This window comes from Heterodontus francisci, chromosome 1 (genome assembly GCF_036365525.1).
Source record: "Heterodontus francisci isolate sHetFra1 chromosome 1, sHetFra1.hap1, whole genome shotgun sequence".
Taxonomy (NCBI): Eukaryota; Metazoa; Chordata; class Chondrichthyes; order Heterodontiformes; family Heterodontidae; genus Heterodontus; species Heterodontus francisci.
The window spans coordinates 142,067,537-142,081,670 of NC_090371.1; the positions used below are offsets into that span (position 1 = coordinate 142,067,537).

Sequence of the window (14,134 nt, forward strand, 5' to 3'; positions counted from 1 at the left end):
ATGTAGAATGCATGATGAGACCAAACACTTCTATTTACCAACCAGTTTAAATACCTCATGCTAGCTGCGAGTAGGTGTGGACCCAGAGCCTAAACTAGCTATAATTTCATGATCTCACTTAAGGAGGACTACAGACATAGGCGATTTTGCAAATGGGAAAGTTACAGTGGTGCAGAAGAAGGTACTGCTCTGAGAATGTGGTTAAAGCACATTATAGAGTCAGCTTAGAGGAAGTTTTACTGTACATTTGGCTATCCTATTGTTGAGTTGGAACTGCTTTATGCTGACCATCCAAAATTGCAAAATGTGTTCCCTCAACTGACAATGGCTTGGTGGTGTTCATTCTCTGGATGATGCGGTTTTAGATGGTTTCAGCCATCATGGTGGTGCTACAGAAACCTCAATGGCTCTGCTTTAGAGAAGACGTTGCTGATTGCTATTGGTAGGGGAGCTGCTTCTCCTTGCTTCACAGAAACCTGTTTTTAAAAACAGAACTGTTCTTTCATTGGTGGTTGCTGTTCAGGCCGTGACATCCGCAGAAGAATCCTGATGCCTGCCCCACTTGTGACTGACTAATTTGGCAGCTCCGTAAGAATCATTAGGCTCCTCATTTATATATGTAAGGGACCTAACTCCTGTTTTAGGCAGCCACCTGGGACACCTGAAAAATGGCCTGACCTAATTTCAGGTCGGACATTTTTCAAGCATCCTTGGGGCCCAGGACAATGATCCTCAAAAGTGGGCCTCATTGTGTCAGTAAGATGCGTACAACCAGGTCCAATTTCATTGCCGTGGAGTTCCCAAGAAGAGTGCTTTGGGTACTTCTAAGCCATGTAGAGAAGAGGATATGTGATATAGCAACATTTCTGATAACAAACTATGTCTAAATGATGTGTATGTAGAGACAGCCAAAGGCATCAAACCAATTGGTGGGTGGACTAAGGAATTGCAAATTTATTTTAAAGTGGCATTTTTCTGAAGGAAGATAAATCATATATTTGAGGGATTGTTTGAAGAAATTATTGCTTTAAACTAATGACATACTTTGGAATACCATTTAATTGGTTTATTTTCATATATATTGTTAGTTTGACCCACTGACTATTCATGGTTAGTCATTTTTTTACAATTGAAGTTTGTGAAGGAATAGATAAGATGTTAATATTTTCAATCATCCATGTTGTGTATTATTTTATGTCATTGCTTTGCATTTTCCCTTCCACAGAGCGAGCACTGCACTACAGAGAGAATGTTCTGGAACAGGTTCTCCAGTGGAGCACACTGCCTGAGCCTGAATCTGCTTACTTGATCATAAAACAGTTTGAAGCAGCAAATGCAATCAAAAAGTACCTCGGTATGAATATTAACTCTTACTTGTTGTTGCTGAAACCAGACCATGTGCACACAAAAGGAAAAAAACTGTCGATGCATGTCATATTTGTTGTTCTGTTGGTGATTGTAACCAGTTTTGCTGACAGCATATTAGAATCCTACTACTAGCAATCTCCTAATTAAACATGCAGCTAATTTATATCTTAGGCAACATGGGAGACTTTAACAGGGTTGTTCAACCTTTTCGCGTGGGGGGGGGGGGCCACATTACATTTTTCGTCTTACATAGGGGGCTGGTGAGACAATTTCAGAAAGATAAAGGTATTAAAAAGTTATCTTGCTATTAATCAAAACAACAACAAATGTGCAAATTTGTGAAGAAGCTTGAAATGAGAAGATTAATTTATTGATTTACTTTCTCATCACTATGTTGGACACTGATTCAGTGAGATACCTGGCATTTTTCTGCTTGCACAAGTAGTCAATGTCTGCCTGCACACTTGTAGCAATGCAGAATATTCCGGATAGATATCTATCTGTCAGGAGTGACCTTGATCTCTCTGGTTATCACTCTCTTCCTGTGTTCCCTCCCTCTTCCTGTGTTCCCTCCCTCTCTATGTTGTTCCCTCCTCTTTGTGTCCTTCTCACTCTCTCTGTTCCCCCACTCTCTCTCTGCTCCCCCACTCTCTCTCTGCTCCCCCACTCTCTCTCTCTCTCTTTCCCCCTCTCTCTTGCTTACAGTCAGAAACAGGGGGATTTATTATAGGGAACAAAGAAAAGGCTGACCAACTAAATGCATACTTTGGTTCTGTCTTCACAAAGGAGGACACAAATATCAGACCAGAAATGTTGGGGAGCACAGGGCTTAGTGAGAGAGAGGAACTGAAGGAAATCAGCATTAGTAGAGAAATGGTGTTGGGGAAATTGATGGGATTGAAGGCCGATATATCCGCAGGGCCTAATGGTATGCATCCCAGAGTACTTAAGGAAGTGGCCCTAGAAATAGTGGATGCATTGGTGATCATCTTCCAGGATTCTATGGACTCTGGAACAGTTCCTACAGATTGGAGGGTATCTAATGTAACCCCACTATTTAAAAAGGGAGGTAGAGAGAAAGCAGGGAATTATAGACCAGTCAGCCTGACGTTGGTAGTGGGGAAAATTCTAGAGTCCATTATCAAAGATTTTATAGCAGAGCACTTGGAGAACAGTGGTAGAATCGGACAGAGTCAGCATGGATTTACGAAAGGGAAATCATGCTTGACAAATCTATAAGAATTCTTCGAGGATGTAACTAGTAGAGTTGATGAGGGGAGCCAGTGGATGTGGTTTATTTGGACTTTCAGAAGGCTTTCGACATCCCACATAAGAGATTAGCATGTAAAATTAAAACGCATGGGATTGGGGGTAGTGTATTGCGATGGATAGAAAATTGGTTGGCAGACAAGAAACCGAGAGTAGGGATAAATGGATCTTTTTCCAAATGGCAGGCAGTGACTAGTGGGGTACTGCAGGGATCGGTGCTAGGAGCCCAGCTATTCAAAATATACATTAATGATTTAGATAAGGGAACTAAATGTAATATCTCCAAATCTGCAGATGACACAAAACTGGGTGGGAGGGTGAGTTGTGAGGAGGATGCAGAGAGGCTTCAGGGTGATTTGGACAAGTTGAGTGAGTGGGCAAATGCATGGCAGATGCAGTATAATGTGGATAAATGTGAGGTTATCCAGTTTAGTAGCAAAAACAGGAAGGCAGATTATTATCTGAATAGCTATAAACTGAGAGAGGGGAACATGCAACGAGAATATATGTTCTTGTACACCAGTCGCTGAAGGTCAGCATGCAGGTGCGACAGGTGGTAAAAAAGGCAAATGGTATGTTGGCCTTCAGGGCCTTGGTGAGGCCACACCTGGAATATTGTGTGCAGTTTTGGTCTCCTTATCTGAGGAAGGATGTTCTTGCTATAGAGGGAGTGCAGCGAAGGTTTACCAGACTGATTCCTGTGATGGCGGGACTGACGTTTGAGGAGAGATTGAGTCAGTTAGGATTATATTCGCTGGAGTTCAGAAGAGTGTGGGGGGATTTCATAGAAACCTATAAAATTCCAACAGGACTCTACAGGGTAGATGCAGGAAGGATGTTCCCGATGGTGGGGGAGTCCAGAAGCAGGGGTCATAGTCTAAGGATATGGGGTAAACCTTTCAGGACTGAGAAGAGGAGAAATATTTTCACCCAGAGAGTGGTGAGCCTGTGGAATTCGCTACCACAGAAAGCAGTTGAGGCCAAAACATTGTATGTTTTCAAGAAGGAGTTAGATATAGCTCTTGGGTCTAAAGGGATCAAAGGGTTTGGGGCGAAAGCGGGAACAGGTTACTGAGTTGGATGATCCCCGCCTCTCTCTCTCTTCCACCCCAGCCTCTCTCTCTCTTCCACCCCAGCCTCGCTCTCTCTCCCACCCCCGCCTCGCTCTCTCTCCCACCCCTGCCTCGCTCTCTCTCCCACCCCCGCCTCGCTCTCTCTCCCAGCCGCGCCTCGCTCTCTCTCCCAGCCGCGCCTCGCTCTCTCTCCCAGCCCCGCCTCGCTCTCTCTCCCAGCCCCGCCTCGCTCTCTCTCCCAGCCCCGCCTCGCTCTCTCTCCCAGCCCCGCCTCGCTCTCTCTCCCAGCCCCGCCTCGCTCTCTCTCCCAGCCCCGCCTCGCTCTCTCTCCCAGCCCCGCCTCGCTCTCTCTCCCAGCCCCGCCTCGCTCTCTCTCCCAGCCCCGCCTCGCTCTCTCTCCCAGCCCCGCCTCGCTCTCTCTCCCAGCCCCGCCTCGCTCTCTCTCCCAGCCCCGCCTCTCTCTCTCTCCCAGCCCCGCCTCTCTCTCTCTCTCCCAGCCCCGCCTCTCTCTCTCTCCCAGCCCCGCCTCTCTCTCTCTCCCAGCCCCGCCTCTCTCTCTCTCTCCCAGCCCCGCCTCTCTCTCTCTCTCCCAGCCCCGCCTCTCTCTCTCTCTCCCAGCCCCCCTCTCTCTCTCTCTCCCAGCCCCGCCCCTCTCTCTCTCTCCCAACCCCGCCTCTCTCTCTCTCTCCCAACCCCAGCTCTCTCTCTGTCTCTCCCAACCCCAGCTCTCTCTCTCTCTCCCTCCCCCCGTCCCTCTCTCTCTCTCCCTCCCCCCGTCTCTCTCTCTCTCCCTCCCCCCGTCCCTCTCTGTTACCCCACCCCCCCACCATCTCTCTCTGTTGCCAGCCCCGTCTCTCTTTGTCTATCCTGCACCCCCCCACCCGACAGTTGCAGGGATCAGGAGCACTCAGCACAGCAACCTTGTGGTTGGTCAGTTTGTTTAAAAAGATGGCGCTGTTGGTTTCACAGATGACAGCTGTTGAAACAGGAACACGCTTCCCAACTTAGAACAGGTTCAGAGTTTTCCAACTTTGTTAAAAGCCCGCCGGAAAACTCCGAATCTGTCTGAAGTTGCAAAGCACATTCCTGCTTCAGCAGCTGTCAGCTGTGAAACTGACAGTACGATGTTTTTGAAAAGGCCACTCTGCTAGAAGAAAACAAAGGGAAATTTCCCATCTCCAGTCACGGACCCCTGATGAGGATGAGGAATGTCCGTGGGTACAGTTACACCTGCGGGCAGGATGAAATCCTTTGGCGGGGCGGATCCTGGCCCACAGACCGTATGTTGGACAACCCTGCTCTATTAAAAACTCCACTTATTGCCCATCCTTAGTTGCCCTGAAAAGGTGGTGGTGGCTCTTCTTGAACTGTTGCAGTCCTTATGGTTACGATGTTCCTATAATTGAATAGAGTTTTCGAAGATTTTGATGCAGAAATGAAAAATGCCAGTATGTGTACGAGTCGGGATGGTGGGTGACTTGGAGAGGGATCGGAGACAATGTTCCCATGTTCTTGGTAAAACAGGTTGTAGAAGTGGAGGTGAATTGTCAGAATGCATCTTGTAGATAGCAAAAATTGGAGCAACAGTGCTCTGCTGATGCAGGGTGTGGATATTGAATTCACTGGCAGAGCTATTGATCAAGCAGGCAGGCATGAAGGGATGAGTGCAGTGCTTTATTACATTGTGGCACCAAAACTTTTTTGTGTGTGACTGAAGTAAACGATGGGCAGTACTTTCAACTTCAGGGTCAAATGCCATTTTTCACCCCACCCACTTTTCTTTTTCATTGATTTTTTAATGTTCTGAATAAAACATTATAAGTTATGTTGGTGCAGTTGCTCTATGTTCTGTTTCTGATCCGGATCTGTACGTCAATTACTTGATGCCTAAGTTTTTATCAATTATATCTTACCATTTTTTATATACTCACAAAGAAAGTTTTTTTTCCAGCAAGTCGATAATACTAAGAAATATGACACCTTCCATGCTGTAACAAAACAGATGATTTTTGACATATTGGTCCATTTGTGGCCTGGGAAATATAAGACATTTACTGACCATGTTAATGCTCATATTGTAATGTATTTTTTTTATTATTCGTGGGATATGGGCATCGCTGGCTAAGCCAGCATTTATTGCCCCTCCCGCATTGCCCTTGAGAAGGTGGTGGTGAGCTAGGCCAGGAGCTAAATGACCCTGGCAGAGCCCAAACTGAGCGTCCATGAGCAGGTTATTGCTGAGCAAGTGGCTCTTGATAGCACTGTCGACGACCCCTTCCATCACTTTTCTGATGATCGAGAGCAGACTGATGGGGCGGTAATTGTTCAGGTTGGCCATATCCTGCATTTCTGTGAACAGGATATACCTGGGCAATTTTCCACATTGCCGGGTAGATGCCAGTGTTGTAGCTGTACTGGAACAGCTTGGCTAGAGGCATGGCTAGTTCTGGGTGAAGACTGGCATCTGTGATGCTGGGGACCACAGGAGGAGGCCAAGATGGATCATCCACTCGGCACTTCTGGCTGAAGATGGATGCAAATGCTTCAGCCCTGTCTTTTGCACTGATATGCTGAGCTCCCCCATCATTGAGGATGGGGATATTTGTGGGGCTTCCTCCTCCTGTAAGTTGTTTAATTGTCCACCACTATACACGACTGGATGTGGCAGGACTGCAGAGCTTGGATCTGATTGGTTGATTGTGGAATCGCTTATTTCTTTCTGATTCATTACTTCATCTGTGGTGATATCTCTGGACACTTTGAACAGTTATAAAAGTGCTTTTATTTTTTTTAAAAAACAGGTTACAGTGGATAAGTAAATGCTTTGATAGCCATGTAAGATTTAGTTTTATTTTCACTTGATGTATTATTAATATAGGTGCTTTATCAGCAATGGTATTAGTACCAATGAAGATGTTGGCTGTAACATATTTTAATTTTTTTCTGTGCATCTTCTGATTTTTTTATTTATAAAGTCTTTTACAAACCAAACTGATATCTCAGCAGGTTCATAGTCATACCTATCAAATAAAATGTAGAAAAATAGAATGTGTTTGGGCCTCAGTAATGTAGATGTACATCTGACATATAGAGTTGGGAACATTGTTGTCAAGAAAATTCAGTACTGTTCTGCAGCAGTGGGATGTCAAGAACTCCATGACTGTTTGTTTCTATCTCCACATTTGACTGCTTCTGGAATGATGAACAGTATTTTATTCATTATGTTTGTGTCTGTGAAAACTGTTCAGAAATCTTAAATGTGGTTTAATTTAACAGCTGTAGTTACAGCTTTTCAAATATTAGAGCTCAAAAGAACGAATAATTAATGTTTACATCCTTTTTGTACATTTGTTTCTTTTTAAATGCATGATATTTTTACATGTTAATCATGCATATTTCAGTGTAAATCATTCTGTTTGAGGAACCAAAAATGTCTACACTTGGCACTAACAAAACTGAACTACTGTCAGATTTTCCTGAATGCAACAACAAAAATTTATATTTATATAGTGCCTTTAATGTAATAAAATGTCCCAAGGTGCTTCACGGGAGCATTACAAAACAAATTCTGACACCGAGCCACATAAGGAGATATTAGGCCACATGAGCCAAAAGCTTGGTCAAAGAAGTAGGTTTTAAGGAGCATCTTAAAGGTGGAAAGTGAGGTAGAGAAGTGTAGTGTGGGAATTCCAGAGCTTCGGGCTTAGTCAACTGAAGGTACAGTCACTAATGGTAGAGCAACTCAAATCAGGGAAGATCAAGAGACCAGAATTATATGAGCACAAATGTCTTGGAGAGTTGTAGGACTGGAGAAGATTGCAGAGTTTGAGAAGAGAAAGGCCCTGGAGGGTTTTCATAGAACGAAATACTTGGCATTTATAGAGCATCTCTCCTGACAACTGGACATCTCAAAGCGCTTTAGAGCCAATGAAGTACTTTTAAAGTGTTGTGACTGTTGTAATGTAGGAAAACAAGGATGAGAATTTTAAAGACATTGCTTGACTGAGAGTCAGTTTTGGTCAGCGAGCACCATGGCAATAGGTGAACGGGCCTTGATGCGAGTTAAGATACGGGCAGTAGAGTTTTGGATAACCTCAAGTTTACGGACGGTAGAATATGGGAGACCAGCCAGGAGTGCGTTGGAATAGTCAAGTCTAGAGGTAACAAAGGCAGGAATGAGGGTTTCAGCAGCAGATAAGCTGAGGCAGGGACAAAGTCGAGCGATGTTAGAAATGACAATAGGTGGTCTTAGTGATGGGCCGAATAAGTGGTGGGAAGTTCAACTCCGGGTCAAATATGACAACAAGTTTGTGAACAGTGTGGTTTAGTCCAAGACTCCTGCCAGGGAGAGGGATGGAGTCAGTAGCTAGGGAAGTGTCTGGAGCGGGGACCAAAAACAATGGCTTCAGTTTTCCTAGTATTGGAGAACATTTCCGCTCATCTACTACTGGATGTCTGATAAGCAGTTTGATAATTTAGCAACAGTGGATGAGTTGAAAGAGGCAGTAGTTAGGTAGATCTTGGTGTTGTCAGCATACATGTGAAAATTAACGCTGTGCTATCGAATGATACCACTGAGGCAGCATGTAGATGAGAAATGGAAGGGGGCCAAGGATAGATCCTTGGGGGACACCAGAGGTAATGGTGTGGGAGCAGGAAGAGAAGCCATTGCAATTGACACTCCAGCTACGATTTAATGGATAAGAATAGAACCAGGTGAGAGCAGCCACACCCAGCTAGACGACAGTGGAGAGATGTTTGAGGAGGATAGTATAGTCAACTGTGTCAAAGGCTGCAGACAGTTTGAGAAGGTCAAGGAGGGAAAGTTTAACTTTGTCACATTCACATAGGACATTCTTTATGACTTTGATGAGAACCGTTTCGGTACTGTGCAGGGGCGGAAACCCAATTGGAGCGATGAAACATGGAGTTCCGGGAAAGATGGACACGGATTTTGGAGGTGACAACATATTTAAGGACTTTGGAGAGGAAAGAGAGGTTGGAGATGGGCGGTAGTTTGCAAGGACAGTGGGGTCAAGGGTTTTTTTGAGGAGTGGGGTAATGGCAGCAGATTTAAGGGAGAGAAAGGACAACACCTGAAGAGAGAGAACCATTAACAATATTGCTAAACATGGGGACCAGGAAGGAAAGTTGGCTGATCAGCAGTTTAGAACACAAGAAATAGGAGCAGGAGTAGACCATATGGCCCATTGACCAATACGATCATGGCTGATCTTAGGATTCAACTCCACTTTCCCGCCTGCTCGCCACATCCCTTGATTCCCTGAGAGTTCAAAAATATGTCCGTCCCAGCCTTAAATGTGTTAAATGATGGAGCATCCACAACCCTCTGAAGTACAGAATTCCAAAGATTCACAACCCTTTGAATGAAGTAATTTCCCCTCATCTCAGTCTGAAATTATTGCCCCTTATCCTGAGACTGTGCCCCCCATGTTTTAGATGCCCGGACCAGTGGAAACAATCTCTGTGTCTACTCTATCAAGCCCCTTGTATGTTTCAATGAGATCGCCTCTCATCATAGGGCAACCCCCACATCCCAGGGACCAATTTAGTGAACCCTTGCTGTACCGCCTCCAATGCAAGTATATCCTTTCTTAAATGTGGAGACCAAAACTGCACGCGGCACTCCAGATGTGGTCTCACCAAAACCTGTGCAATTGTAGCAAGACTTCTTTATTCCTGTACTCCAATCCCCTTGCAAAAAAAGACCAACATGCCATTGTGTTCCTAATTGCTTGCTGTACCTGCATGCTAATTTTCTGTGTTCCTTGTACAAGCACACCAAGTCTCTTTGAACATCAATAGCTACAAATTTCACACCTTTAAAAAAAAAGTATTCTGTTTTTCTATTCTTACGACCAAAGTGAATAACCTCATACTTTCTCACTTTATACTCCACCTGCCATTCTGTTGCCCACTCACTTAACCTGTCTATATCTCTTTTCAGCCTTTCTGTGTCCTCGCCACAGCTTACCTTTCCACCAAACTTAGATACATTACTCTCTGTCTCTTCATCCAAGTCATTGATATAGGTTGTAAATAGCTGAGGCCCCAGCATTGATCCTTGTGGCCCTCCACTATTCACTGCCTGCCAACTTGCAAATGCCCTGTTTATGCACACTCTTTGCTTCCTGTGCATTAACCAATCCTCTATCCATGCTAATATATTACCTCCAACTCTGAGCCCTTATCTTGTCTATTAGCCTTTTTATGTGGCACCTTATCGAATGCCTTTTGGAAATCCAGGTCGACTACATCTACTGGTTCTCTTTTGTCTACCCTACTAGTTAAATCCTCAAAACTCTAATAAATTTGTCAAACAGGATTTCCTTCTAGTAAAACCATGTTGACTTGTTCTAATCATACCGTGTTTAGTGGGAATAGGATTGAGGGAGCAGGAGGTAGGTGTCATGGACAAGATGAGCTCAGAGGGCATGAGGGGAGAAACTGGAGAAAGATGCAAGTTCAGAGCTAGGGCAGGAGTGAACTTTCAAGGAAACGTGGCCCAATGGACTAGTGAAAGGGAGGGACATGGCAGAGGCAGCTGATCAGGAGGTTTCGATCTTAGTAACAAAGAAATCCATGAACAACTCGCACTTAGTGTTGGAAGTGAGGATAGAGGAGACAGGGGAAACAGGTTAAAAAGAAGATAGTTGCAGTAGAGAAAAGAAGCAGAGAGTTATCTATGCATTCCAGGATGATCATGAAGTGGTGAGCCATTTTAGCAGATGAGAGCAGGACCCAATAGTATTTTATGTGGTCCAGCCAGATCTGGTGCTAAATGGCTAAACCAATTGTCTGCAATATCCTTTCAAGTCTGCGACCCTTGGATGTTAAGGAGTGGAAATGAGGGCCATACTGGGGGAATGGTCAGGGTGAGAGTGAGTAATGGTTTTATTGGTGACTAGAGCATAAAAGGTGGAAGAGAAGGTGCGGTTAAGCGAATCAGTAACTGCAGAAATGTTGTGGCTAACAGAGAACCAAAGGCTAGATAGTTGGAAATTTGAAAGTGCTGTGAGTGAATTGGATAATAGATTTTTTTCCTGGGGTGGATACAGAGGAGCTGGGGTTGGAGTGTGGAAAGGGGATGTGAGTGGAGAGTGTCACATACAGAAGAAGTGTGATGATACAAATTATGGGCTAAATCTGAAGAGTTATAAAAACTGACTTTTTTAAAAAAGTAAACGATGCTCCAAAATGGCCACCAAAGGAAAAAGGCACTTGGCCTTTTTTATATTCAAACTGTCTGACCGGGACAAAGGAAAATCTTCAAAGCTAAGAAGTGTCAATTGCACCCATCCTACATCCATTTTAAAATATTGCAGAATTGAATGTCTTCTTCTGAAACAAAGAAGGTGTGAAGTAGCCACATCCTGGGCCATTGTGCAATCAGCATGGGGAAGAGACCTATTGGGATGCAAGACGTAACCTAGCTTTACCTGAAAAGGCAGCCTTGAGAGAGACACCCAAAAAGAAAAAGAAACCTCCAGAAGCTTGTTTCCAGCAAACTAGAAGGCACGTGCCCTGCTGTGAATGAAATTCTACATCTACACTTTATACAGCAGTCTTCAACTGAACTTTCAACCAAGAGAGGAATCTGCAAACACCTCCGGCCTGAGAACTTGATTTCCAAGAGAATTCAACAGGTTTACCGTGACCTCCCACGAAACCTACATCTTACTTATAATCACTTACCCCTTTTACCCCTCTCTATCTGTAGTGTGTGTTTGTGAGTGCACACGATTACGTGAGTAGATGTGGTTGCAACGCTTTCAGGGTAAGGCGTATTGATCGATAAGCAATTGATGTTCAGGGCGGCACAGTGGTTAGCACCGCAGCCTCACAGCTCCAGCGACCCAGGTTTGGTTCTGGGTACTGCCTGTGCGGAGTTTGCAAGTTCTCCCTGTGACCGCGTGGGTTTCTGCTGGGTGTCCGGTTTATTCCCACAGCCGAAGACTTGCAGGTTGATGGGTAAATTGGCCATTGTAAATTTCCCCTAGTGTAGGTAGGTGGTAGGAGAATTGTGGGGATGTGGTAGGGAATATGGGATTAATGTAGGATTAGTATAAATGGGTGGTTGACACAGACTCGGTGGGCCGAAGGGCCTGTTTCAGTGCTGTATCTCTCTGTGTCTGTTTTTAAACCTCAAGAAAACCTGTCACTGTCTTTATTTGACAAATACAACACAAAGGGGTTAAAGCCTAATAACAAAAACACTTGCTACGGTCAGGTGGCAGTTGAACAGTGGGAGCCACCTGCACCCCTCACAGTCACAAGAATGATATAAGGAAGTGATCAGAGAATGCCTCATCTGTGATTGATGTGATGGGACTAGCAAGACCAGGTGAGATGGCAAGGTCAAGGGGGTGGCTGTGAATATGTGTTGGGGAGTTTACACAGAGGGAGAGATTTAAAGAGGATAAGAGGACAGCGAAGTCCGAGGAGAGTGAGCATGATGAGTTGAGATGGAGGTTGAAATCGCTAAGGATGAGAAGTCATTCGGTGCTGAGGGAGGAAAGCAGTGATGACGTCGCTGAGAAACATTTTATCGTAGTTTGGAAGGGTGGTAGAGAAGGAAGACTTTGAATGAATGTTGAGAGGGTGGTATCATACCAGGCCTCCACCTGCCAAGAATGAGGCACATCAATTTTGTTATGAGCATTGCTTTTCAACTGTTGTTGTAGTGAGGAAATGACATGTTAAACAGATCAGGCCTGGCTGGAAAAAAACATTTGCATACTAACAGATATCAAAAGTGAGGAAGCACATTCCAGGGCCTGTTAAGAAGGATACAATCCACAAGGGCCAGGACTAGTTAGACGAGCAGGTCACATGACTAACTGGCTGATCCAGGGTTTTCTTTCGAACTGGTCAGAGTTTGAATTCAGAAAGACTGTTTGCTCCTGGACTGAGAAGATCTCTCGTGTCTACTCCCATCTCTTTCTCACAAGCTTCTGAATCCACTGAAGACACATGAACCCTAAGAGAGAAAAGTCTCCTACAGAAAACAAGGTTTAAGAAGAATACTGGGCCCCAACGAAAAGCAAGAACTACCTACAATCAAGGACTCTACAATGGGCTCGAAGATCCGTAACAAAAAACCCTCTCCAGAGATTGCCTCAAACTTTTCCACTTTTTCTTCTGCTCTTTTCTGTCTCTATTTGCATGTGTGTATCGCGCATGCATGCTAGCGTGGGCGCGTTGTGTATCCATAGGTGTTAATCGGATTAGAATTTAAGTTCAAGTTTAATGAATTTCAACTTTTCTTCTTTAAACCTAAGAAAGCCTGTTTGTGCTGGTTTCTTTGCCTTATAATTGAAAAACGGTGAACAAGAATTCACCAAGGGGGAGCTAAAAATACGGTAAGACCAGGTGAAGGCTGAGAGGGACCCCTAGACACCTTGCTCACCGAGTCGTAACAGTGGAAAAAGGTGGGATGCTCAAAGGAGGAGAAAGTGCCAGCGGAGTAGGGTGTCAAGCCAAGGTGTGATCTGAATTCAAGCCCCTTTCAGTCTTTTCTTTTAAGTTTGCCTTCTTGCTCCATATTGTTTCATTTTAACTAACATTGATGCACTATCTATTCACCAAGCAGAATCTGTAATAATGTCATCAGCGTTTTCTGTTTAAACAAAAATATTTGAAATAAAAACATACAAGCAAAAACAGGAAAGTGAATCTAAATTCTTCATATGTGACTTTGAAAGCAGTTTTAAATGAGGAGGCTCTGTATTTAGCTGAAGAAATCAAGGTATGTATTATAGAGAACTACACTAGATAAGATTCATTTAATTTGACTTGTCTGTGACGTAAATGCATTTTGTTGCTTACTGGAATTTGAATGGGTGTTTTACAGTACCTGAACAATCTAGCACTTTTTTTTTCCTGAGAGCACTTAGAAGTATGGATAGTGAAAATGCTGCAGTATCATAGGGGGGAATTTTGGCACACAAAAACAAGTGGGTTGGGAGTGGGTGAGCGGTGAGAATTTTAAAAATCTTAACTCCAAACTTCCCACTTTCATATTTTATGGGGGTAGGACGAGGGGTGACCAGCCAACCAGCTTTCAGGAGGCTGGTTGTCAATTTAAATATTTTAATGAAATGGGCAGCCTCTGACTTAACTAAGTTCCCAGCAGCTGAAGAGAAGAGAGGTGAGGACTTCGGGAGAAGGTGGGTGCTTTCACAGGAGTGTTTTCCCCCACTACCACCCTTTCAGGCACTGTATTCCAGATCAGAACAACCTGCTGTGTGTTTAAAAAAAAAGTTTCCATCTATGTTCTGGTTCTTTCACCAATTATCTTAAATCAGTGTGTCTGTTTACTGACCGTTCTGCCATTGGAAATAGTTTCTCTTTATTTATCAAAATTTTTCATTATTTTGAACACCTCTATGAAATCTTCCCTT

General features: G+C 44.2%; 1 protein-coding gene across 7 annotated transcripts in view; it reads left to right on the forward strand.

The window, feature by feature from the left end:
* arap2 (ArfGAP with RhoGAP domain, ankyrin repeat and PH domain 2) overlaps window positions 1-14,134 on the forward strand; it is a 413,638-nt gene that overhangs the window by 332,035 nt on the left and 67,469 nt on the right. For all 7 annotated transcript variants that reach the window (XM_068036991.1, XM_068037024.1, XM_068037005.1 and 4 more), the window contains one exon: window positions 1,226-1,354. In XM_068036991.1, the coding sequence (XP_067893092.1) occupies window positions 1,226-1,354 (129 nt within the window). The remainder of the gene's footprint in view (window positions 1-1,225; window positions 1,355-14,134) is intronic.